General features: G+C 46.4%; 1 protein-coding gene across 9 annotated transcripts in view; it reads right to left on the reverse strand.

The window, feature by feature from the left end:
• The window catches only part of ATP13A3 (ATPase 13A3), an 85,036-nt gene that overhangs the window by 39,534 nt on the left and 35,126 nt on the right, over nucleotides 1–10,376 (reverse strand). For all 9 annotated transcript variants that reach the window (XR_003095580.1, XR_003095579.1, XR_003095577.1 and 6 more), the window contains exons 8-10: nucleotides 4,255–4,335; nucleotides 3,017–3,086; nucleotides 1,778–1,912 (exon numbers count right to left, since the gene is read on the reverse strand). Coding sequence is in view for 5 of the 9 variants with exons in the window: in XM_025211490.1 (XP_025067275.1) it covers nucleotides 1,778–1,912; nucleotides 3,017–3,086; nucleotides 4,255–4,335 (286 nt within the window). In the remaining 4 variants the exon portion in view is untranslated. The remainder of the gene's footprint in view (nucleotides 1–1,777; nucleotides 1,913–3,016; nucleotides 3,087–4,254; nucleotides 4,336–10,376) is intronic.

The following is a 10,376-nucleotide window of genomic DNA, read 5'->3' on the forward strand; positions in this document are numbered from 1 at the left end:
TGCCTATACAGGGGGTCGGACTCGATGATCTATTGAGGTCCCTTCCGACCCTAGCATCTATGAATCTATAAGACAGAAGGGGCCCAGGGTCCTGCAGTCCAACCCCCCACTCAGAGCGGATCACCCCCTCTCTCAGCCATCTCAGACGCTGGTCTAACTCGCACTCAAAAGGGCCCAATCAGGACTTCTCTGGGTGATCTTTGCCAGTGTTAAGCCACCCTCACAGGGCAAATTTTGGGGAGAACTTGTAAATTAAACAGTGCTTGTTGTAATTTAAACTACTTCCTGCCTGTACTCACAAAAGTCTACCACCCTTTTCCTATTTGAAAACTGTTACCAAAGCCTCCTCTCTTCTGCAGAGTAAATACTCCCAGTTCTTCCAGTCTTTCCTCATCTGTCATTTTTCCAGATCATTAATCATTTTTGCTGGAGAGAATCCAAAGATAAATCTGTCCACCTCTTCCTTAAGAGTGCGGTGCCCAGAACTGGATGCAGTATTCCCATCAATGCCTCCCCAGGGCTGAACCGAGCGAGAGAGTCATTTCCCCTGACTTGCACATGACACTTGTGAATATGTTCTAGTATATGGTTCGCCTTTTTGGGGGGGCAACATAATATTGTTGACTCCTGTTCAACTTGTGATCCAGAGCTTTTCCTACAATACTGCAGCCTAACTATTTTGTATTTGGGCAATTGAGTCATCCTTCACAAGCGCACTCTGCACTCGCCCTTCCCGAAGTTCATCCTGTTGAATTTACATGGCTCTGAGGTCGTTTTGTCTCCAGTCAAGTCTTTCTGGCTCTGAATGCACAGCCCCATGAGGTAAGGTATAACCGCACCTGAACTACAGCTGCCAAATCGGCACTGAAAGGGGATCACCAGATCTCAGTTTCACAAGGCACTTCCTCCCTTCAGTCTTCCAAGGAGGAAGCTGTGTAAGGCGGAGCAGCCTGACGTGGGGCAGAATGGAAGATGAAGTGGCATTTTTCCACCCGTCAGCAGCATCCAGAACACCCATCCTGACCCAAACCAAAGGCTCACCAACACGCAACGACATTGGGGCTGGGTCCCAAACAGAATATTGACCCCACCCTCTCTTACCCAGCAGAAGACTCTAGATACGAGGACAGCCCACATAGATGGGGACTCGCGGCTCTGTATCTGACTGCTGCCGGCCTTTGCGAGTGGGCTCTTCCCTCACACTCACTAGGTCAAGTCAATCCCAAGGCTGCCGAGACCGCTGGGGTAACTTATACGCTATAACAACTCTCCTCTACTCTGCAGGACCTTAGTTGAGTTGTTTTGCATCACTGGTGATTCTTCGGGCAAAGTGATCGGGCAGCGCCCATCTCCTCTCCAGTATAACGGCCACTGGCGCACAGGGAGCTCATTCACCCTTCGACAGGTCTTGTTCTCAGTCCTGCTGGGTGCCCACACACCCCCCTCACCCAGGCTAGTGCAGGTGGGGGTGCTGGTTTAGTCGCTGACAACCCGACCATGGAGCAGGCTGTACTGGTTTACATGGTACCAGATAGCAGACCAAGAGAGGCTGGGCCAGACAATGAGGCCCAATCTCATTTAAGCAACTAACTCTGAAATTATAAAAAGTATCTTCATTGAAGAAAGCACATGAAGGACTTGGGTGAAAAGCTCGGTTGCACTTAATTAGCTGGCCTTATTTACGTTGTTTGAAAAGATTAACTACAAAAAACCCAAATTCCATCTTAAAATGACACAGAAACAACTGACAAAGATAACCATTGCAATTTGAACTGACCTTTCTAATGGTGTAGAGTGAGCTAATGATGGATATTACGGACATAACGACAATTGCTAATGCATAGTAGTAATACTCATCAGTGATCCACAATATCACACTGAATAGCTGGAAAATGTAAAATGGGTTGAGGACCTGCAATAGAAAACATTAAAGTCACATACTGTCCTGGGCAGAATTAAGTGGTGCAGAAAGACTTTTCAGCTCCTTGTACTTGACAACCGCTTAATAAAACTTTGCCCATGCGTTTCCTGTTTTCCTACTACCAGTTCACTTCATATGCCAGTGTAAAGTCCAGCAAGCATTAGGACAGTGATTTCCAACTTTTAAGAGGGACCAATGCCAAAAGTCACAAAGCTCTCAACGAAGTCAACGGCAGCAGTGTATTAAATGAGAGAAAAAACTGTTCCAAAAAATTCTCCTGCCCAGCACCCTGCCTGCCTCCCCTGGGGTCAAGATTTCACATCCGAGTTCTGCTAAACCAACCGTGTGGTTTTTTTGCTCTCCTGCCATTTCATATCCACATTGCTCCCTCCCGCTGCGCTAATACTTTTCTCTACAGTTGGGCAATTTTAAAACAACAGTGCAGTCAACACACTGGCTGAAAAGGGATTTGTGGCAGTCGTCACTGGACTCCTGTCTCAGGGTGAACAGGCCACCTGGGGCTTCGGCCCTGAATAACCTGAAAAGCGTCCCCCTTTTGGGGGTCATGATAAAAAGCCCTAGATCCCATAATACTAGACCTTTATCAGCATATGCAAGAATAGGACAGGTTTATTTGACATATTAAGATTAACTGCACTCCCCAAGGTCAGTCTCTTTTTTCTAAGGAGCCCATGGTAACAAAGCTCAACAAGTTTGCATACAATGTCGCCCCTAAGACAGAAAAGTGTGAGTCGATTGTTCAAATCTCTATTTACCAAGAGACGAGGACAGTGGAACAGGAGAAACGTGATCCGATTAGATGAGTCCGCTGCAACCCACGCTCTGTTTACAGACCCTGAACAGCAAATGCTGCTCTCTCCAGTGCTCTTGCTGGTTCGCACACAGAACTGGTCTTTGGCCCTGCACAGTTTGCAACAGCAGGCTCCCCCCCTTCATATTTCCAAATCAAGCCAGTTTCATTTCTATGCAAATGTTTTTTTCCCTTGACTGCAATCACCAATTGAAGCCTCACCCGTGTTCAGCACCCCTCCAAGTATTTTAATTCTACAGAATAATTTCTTAAAGTGATCTTACCTCCTTAATCAGAAGCTTAAAAATGGAAGGCACTTTCACAGCAATTTCATTTACTCCATAGAATAATTTTCTATATTGAGGAAGATCCAAAGAGACATTTACACTCTGGCTGTGGATAATCTATACCATACTCATACTTAATAACCTCCATTATTTTAAAGCAGTTATATTCACAGTCATTTGAGAGAATATTAGGTTATTTCCCAGTCTGCAATCCCTTTAAAAAGTCAGCTATGGATGTACAAAATATACATGTTGGTTGAAAAACACAAGAACAAAAATGTATCTCTGGAAGACAGACTACGTCTTCAGAATCCAGACACTGAATTCTAACTTAGGCTCAAATTGAGCTATAATTTAATTTTCTGGACAAAAAACAGAGATGTCAAGAAAACAGACAAAATAACAAAATCTAGTTCTCTGCCAAACTGTAAAGATTGCAGCAGTGGGCTACATACATTGAGATATACTATACCCCAAAATATGTCAATGTAAACAACAATTAGGAAAAATATATTTTTTTAAATTAATGGACAGTTATCTGGAAAATAGCAAGCATGCAGAAAAACAGGATTGAACAGTGACAGGAAATTATGCACAAGTATGATGCCGGTCTTTCCGAGATATAAAAGATGGTGGTCACATGTATAACTTAGGAAGTAACGCGTCATTATATAAAACCTTGCAGCGCTCGGTGGAGCTGCAGTTATTCGACAGACCCCATCCTGAGAGCCGGAGCCGGGACTCTCATGAGCTAAGACTTCCATATAAAACTTCAATATCCTGTGTCATTGCTCTGCTGCACAGTGTTCACCCAGCCCACCTTCCCTCTCACTTTTTTCCACATCTGTGCACATCCGTGTCACATCTGTGCAGGTCGTGGTTTACGCTAAAAAAATTTGGAAGTCAAAGATATTTTGTTTTTAAAAAAAATAAATCTTAAACCGATCACAAGCAAGTTCTGACATGAGTCAGCAAAATAATTCCTCTTCATTTTCCAATATCAGCATTTATAATCCCACTGCTGAAGGCAGTGATATTGGTGGAAAAAAAAACCTGACAGAGGTAAGGAGACAAAACATGTTTCCATCCACATTCAGCACTGGTGTGAACAACCAGAGGGAGACCAAACACTCTTCGCTTTGCTATGATTCTCCATGCAAGGCTATCCGTAAGCGCTCCAGTACATCCCTGACATCTTTTCGAGTCATAGTTTAACTGGAATGTGGTATCATTACCTGTAATCATGCACCGCCTTAGTCAGTCCCGCACTGTGTTCAGCATGAACTGAAGAACAGGAAATAGAGTCATCCAGTCCTCTAAACAATTGGAGAGCAAACAAACATTAATCAAGTTTGAATATGAATCTTCTGGACTATCGCTGTTTTTTGTTCTGTTTTAAATAACCCATAAACTTCTCAGGACTGCTACCTTACAGTGCAAGATACGTTGCTCAGGAACAATATTAAAAAGTAACTGTTGTTCGGTTATATGGACTCTCTTCCACCCATTTCTTGCCATATTACTGAATGCATCAATGAAGTAAGTTAAAATAAAAGCGAAGTTCTGATTTTACTTCACCAACTAAGATATTTAATAGTCTTCTGGTTGATCTTTAATTTGAATAAGTTTTAAAAAGCTAAACATTGGCATAAACATTGGAAGCTGCTGCTTCTTTGAAAAAAGAAAAAGCAGAAAGATATTGAAGCTGTATTCAGAAAACATGGGTACAGGTTTGTTTTTATGTAAATAATTGTTCCCTTTGCCTCTGAAATGAGAACTGGATGGACAGTCATTCTAGATACCTCTACAGACGTGACTATTTTGAACAGTCTCTACTAAGTCACAGAAGTTAGGCTATGTGAAGCATACTTCTTCCAGCCACAGACCACTTCCAAAAGACAGTGCTCAGTCACGACAGACATTTTCCAGAATATCCAGAAGACGGCCAGTTGACATTGCACATTCAGAGCCGTTCCATTAACATCCCTTCTTCACAAGATCTGCCACGCAACCGCCCACAACTATGGGATTGTGAACGTAAAGCAATAAACCAGAACCACTCGATACGAATCTATGATATCTTTGAGAAATCATGCGGCCAGACTGGTATTGCTCAGTAAAGAGAGCACCCGATACAAGATGTACAGCTACCGAGTCAAGTTGATTAAGGAGGGTCAACATGGAGGAAAAAAAGCGCTAACACATGGAGCAAGGAGAAAGTATTAAAGCATCCTCATCTACCAGACATTAGAAGCATGCGCCTTGCAATTCTTATTTAATGTAGCAGTGAACTCCAGGATTAGCTTCTTCAGACGCCATGCTCTTCTGTTTTCAGTGTCGACTCAGGCTACGCTCCATCTGCTTTCAATACGAGGTGAACAGAACTCGTGCAGTTCAAGGTTTCCCTAGCTATAGTTGGGGTTCATAAACTAATATGCATAGGCAATGTGTTGTCTCAATTTATTCACGTTTCCCTGTCCTACATCTCTAAGGGTGATATTTCTTTTTTTAGGCCTCCAAATAGACCTTTGTTCTAATTATTAGGGATAAAGGGGCAACCCCAAAGCTAGATGCTATGGACAAATGTGTCCGTACAACATCAAGCTCGTGACAGCATGGCGTGCATTACAGGGATATAGGGACGTGGTGTACAATATAGGGATACCTGTATTAGATCAGACCTCAGGCATGTCCCTAGTCATGGCGCTGATCTCAGCCCAATTCTTTGGCGAGTGCTTTCCTCTTCCTTGCTCTGTGCACTTTGATTCCACCTCTCTGGAGTCGTCTCCTCTTCAACCTGTGCTCTGTTATATCCTAGTATTTCTGTCCCCTTTTTTTTCTTCAGTCTAGTTGAACTTTCCAACCCACAATTTTCAGCTGGGTTTCAGAGCCGTCCCACCAGCCCCTCACTATAACAACTGCAAGCCACACAAACAGGCAAAACAGGCTCCCCCATCACCAAGAGCAATCATTTAACACAAGCCTGTCATTTCCCACGTACCGAGTTTAGTCTATCACCATCAGTACTGGCTCTGGAATAAACTGCTTTGAAAGGCAAACCTGTGTTCTTACTGGTGCCCCCGGCCCCATCTCATTTTGAAGCCAATCAGACTATTTTGCAGCCAGCTGCAGAGAAGGGAAGACGTTAGGACAGACTCCTGTCCATGCTGCCTGGCAGCAGGAGGAACAAGGGCAGGCAGGATGTGCCAAGAGGGCAGGGGTGACCTCTACTTCCCACCTCCCCTCCACATGACAGGGCTCAATCAGGCACTGGCCCTGCCTTCCTGCAAGGCTGCGGTGCACGGCGCTAGCAACCCAAAAAGACTCCCCAGCTCCTTTTCCCCTCCTCCTAAAAGGGCACCCCAGCTGCTCCGAAGCGGGCTCTGTGTCCCAGAAGAGAGGAGCCAGGAGCAAGCATGCTCTCCTAACACCAACTCAAAAGGTGGAAAGCAAGGAGGTCCCAGATTGCGAGAAACCCAACACACTCACAGCCTACTCCACTCCGTGCTCCCCTTCTTCCCCAATGTGTTAGGGAGCAAACTCGCTGGCTGCTACATCAATCACCTTCCCCCTTATTTAGCAGCTACAGCTGGCTCCTGGGCTCCATCCCTCTGCACCTCGGGAAAGGGGAACCGAGGGGCCCAGAGCAGTTAAGGAGTCTGCCTCCTCCCCAAGCCACCTGCCCAAAGCTGGGAACGCAGCACACTCGAATAGGGCGGAAGAAGTCCTTCAGCGTGGGACGCACCACAATGGAAGTGTCCACACTTATTACAGCGTCTGCTTGGAAGTGAACGCTATACTTACTGCTACACACAGACCTTCTGTACCCAGACCTGTTATTACAGGTACCTAATCCTTATGGAGAACCCCCCCATACTTAGTTTGCGTACAGAGCTGGATAGAGAAGTTTGGTAAAGTATCCAGCTGGTTGAACTGTGCAGTATTAGGAAATACTTCATTAACTGTAAGGAAGAAAATAAGAATCTCTGTGCCCAAGAAAAAACACAAGCTGCTGGTTCTCTTTACATTTGTGCCAAGGACACAGTGTGTGACCCTGGGCAATGCTTCACTGTCCATCAAGTTTTCCCCAGCCATGCAACGGTGATAAAATCTTGGCAGGATAGTGTTGTCAGCCTAGGATGCACGCTCCGTTTGCTTGCAGTTTTTTTAAACATGTCTATGCCAGCAAAATCCCTTGTATAAATACAGTTATACCAGCATCAAGGAGTACTTCTGCCAAAGCAATGCATGTCACCCCGGGAACCAGTGTGAGTTATATGCGCCAAAAGCAGGCTTCTGCCAGTATTAAGTGTTTATACTACAAAGCTTTCCCAATTAAGCTCTTTGGCTGCAGACTTGGCTTAATGTAGGGGGAATGTGATGGATTAGTTCTTTACTGTTTTTAGTCCTTCATGTTCAGATGAAAAATGCTAGAAATGTCCAGTATTATCATCTGGCCATTTTGGCGCGACGCTGCACGCTGTCATTAGCTAGTCAACACCTGCTTCTCCACAAGCGATGAACTGTTTTCACACGTACCTACATTCAAATCCCAGTTTGGAAACTTCCCCACGAAGTCGTGAAGTGTCTGCTACACAGAGCTGGGCTCCATGTACCCTTTGTGCACCCATGTGGCACGTACGCAGCCACATAACCGCACGTTTGGGCACTCGCGTGCCCTTGGGGACTCCACATTGCCTGCACTAGGCAACCAAGCCTGCTCAGCAGGGCTGCACGCCAGCTAGACAGGTCCCAAAATTTTATCTGTGGGCCCCCAAGAGAGTGGGGAGAGGAAGAGATGAGGGCAAGGAGGAGGAGCCTCCTACCTGTTGGCACGATAGCCTAATGATTAGAGCACATGCTTAGGGAGCGGGAGACCCAGTTTCTGGGCACCCCTCATGCAGGGAGCATTTGAACCTCCATTTCCTGCCTCCCAGCAAAGTGCTCTCACCACAGGAAGGGGAAGGACAGAACTCACCCCAGCCCTCTCCGAGCTGCCCGACTGGGGCACGTGGCGCTAGGGGAAGAGCACAAGCCGGAAGATGTTTGGCGCAGCGAGACAGCTGCTGCCCTGGACCACACCAGGATGTGGGGCGGGGCGGGGGCTGGGTTCTCGCCTCGTCCTCTGCTCCAGCAGGACCAAAACTAGCCCCGGGCAGGAGCCCTGGCAGGCTAAAAGCTGGAAGGGGCCACTTCCCATCCCCCCAATCACTTCCACTGTTCTATTTCACCAAAAAGTGTGTCCGGGTGCCAAAAACAACAGTCGCATCGCTGCATCCGCACCGCCTGGAGTGCGAGGGGTAAACAGGATCGAGCCCAAAGGGTTTCAGACACACAAGGGCCAAAGGTGCATCCTTTCTGCTACAATAGTCAGCTACGTTTAACAGGGGAACAATTCCACGTACATTTCCTGTGTTTTCCATTCTGAACCGCGGGCTGGAGTGCGATGCATGTTCCTGGAGTACAGTCGTGTGCTCAGAAATTAGGAAATGCCCAAGTTCAAGTTGCCCAGGAAGCCTTTATACTCCTCCCCGGCCGGTCTGCACCTGGGCACCATCTCTAGATTAGATAATCAAGCCACCTTCTTCCCAGGTGCTTTGCCCAATTCAGTGCACAGGAGGGATTCGGTATTTCTTTTCATCCTCAACATCCAGCGCATGGCCCACATGCCATCCAAACCCTGCCCTGAACACAGAGTCATTGCTTTCACTGCAGGCTTTTCAATGGTGGGCTCATGGAAATCACGTTTCTTTACATTCCCTCAAGGATTTAGCGAGGCATGTGGGTGTCCTGGAGGAGCTGAGGTGGGGACATTCAGGAAAATGTGGGTGCTTTGAGAAGCCTGGGGCCTTATTTCTGGTAGTGCTTTGTGTTTTCTAGACCTTTGTGTGACAGAAGAGCTCCCACTCGCTACATGTGCTTTCCAGAAGCCCCAGCCATGCTGCAAGTCCGATCCCAGGTGTGTCAAAATATAGTAACGGGGACAGCCGGTGAACTCTGTGGCTTATGCAACTTGTTCAGCATCACACGGGACCTCCAGGGCAGAGGTGGGATAGCATTCAGCTGCTGTGACAACAAACCCATCTTTCCTTTCTGGCAGCCTCCAGCCCAGGCACATCTGCCACATACCTTCCAACTAATGCAATAAAGAAAGCAGGGTCCTGTAGACAGCCCCAAGTACTACACACCCAGATTCATTCCCAGCATACAGGAGAGGAAATTGTGTGTGCTGTTTCCATGCTAGGCACCAGCAGCTACTGATGGCCAAGAGCTGCAACCAGACAGACATCCTGCTCTGCCCTTGCAGCCCTGGAATAGCAAGTGCTTATTTCCTTGGTGGGAGCCACATATATGCTGTCCAACCCAGTATTCATCAGCTGTCAAGGGATGAAGCATGCTAACTGTAGAAGTGATCTTTAGAAAATTTAGCTTCCAAGATCCAATAAACCTCCATGGAGCACATGCAAGCAGATCTTTCAGGAAAAACATGAGATGCGTCTCTAAATACCTAAGCAATCCCTCAGTCCAATGGCATGTCCCTGCTCAAAAGTATAGAAGTTTGTAAAGTATAGAAGTTTGTAAGTCGTGTTAAGAAGTTGAAAGGGATTAAGGAAAAAGTGTATTTTCCCCCCTTTTTTCTTTTTAATCAAATGGGTGAATCTTCTTAGCTGTTTTGGAGTTTATCATCATCTTTGTTATAGGATCATAAAAAGTGAGGATTGGAAGGTGCCTCAGGAGGTCACATCCAGTCCAACCCCTGCTCCAAGCAGGACCAGCTCCAACTACAACATCCCAGCCAAGGCTTTGTCTATTCGGGTCTTCAAAATCTCCAAGGATGGAGACTGCACCACCTCTCTGGGTCACCTGTTCCAGTGCTTCACCACCCTCCTTGTGAGAAAGTTTCTTCTAATATCCAACCTCAACTTTCCTTGCTGCAACTGGAGCCCATTGCTCCTTGTCCTGTATCTGCCCCCACTGAGACCAGCCCAGCTCCATCCTCTTTGCAGCCCCCCTGCAGGGAGGTGAAGGCTGCTATCAAATCCCCCTCCGTCTTCTCTTCTGCAGACTCAATCAGCCCAGTTCCCTCCACCTCTCCTCACAAGTCACCTGCCGCAGCCCCGTATTTTCTGTTCTACTTTAGCCTGAGGCAGAGACCCAACAAGGAAAATTTCTACCTAAACAGCCTAAGTTTAGCCAAGTCATAACTAGCAACCAAAAAGAGGGTCCTATAATACCCAGGGCCCAGCAACTGCACCTACACCAGCTACAGCTGCAATAACCTGTCATCTAACCATCAGTTACAGTACCACCTTATTCAATTTAAATTAGCTACACATTTTATTTATATATATATATA

The sequence above is a fragment of the Alligator sinensis genome, unplaced genomic scaffold (assembly GCF_000455745.1).
Source record: "Alligator sinensis unplaced genomic scaffold, ASM45574v1 scaffold632_1, whole genome shotgun sequence".
Classification (NCBI taxonomy): Eukaryota; Metazoa; Chordata; order Crocodylia; family Alligatoridae; genus Alligator; species Alligator sinensis.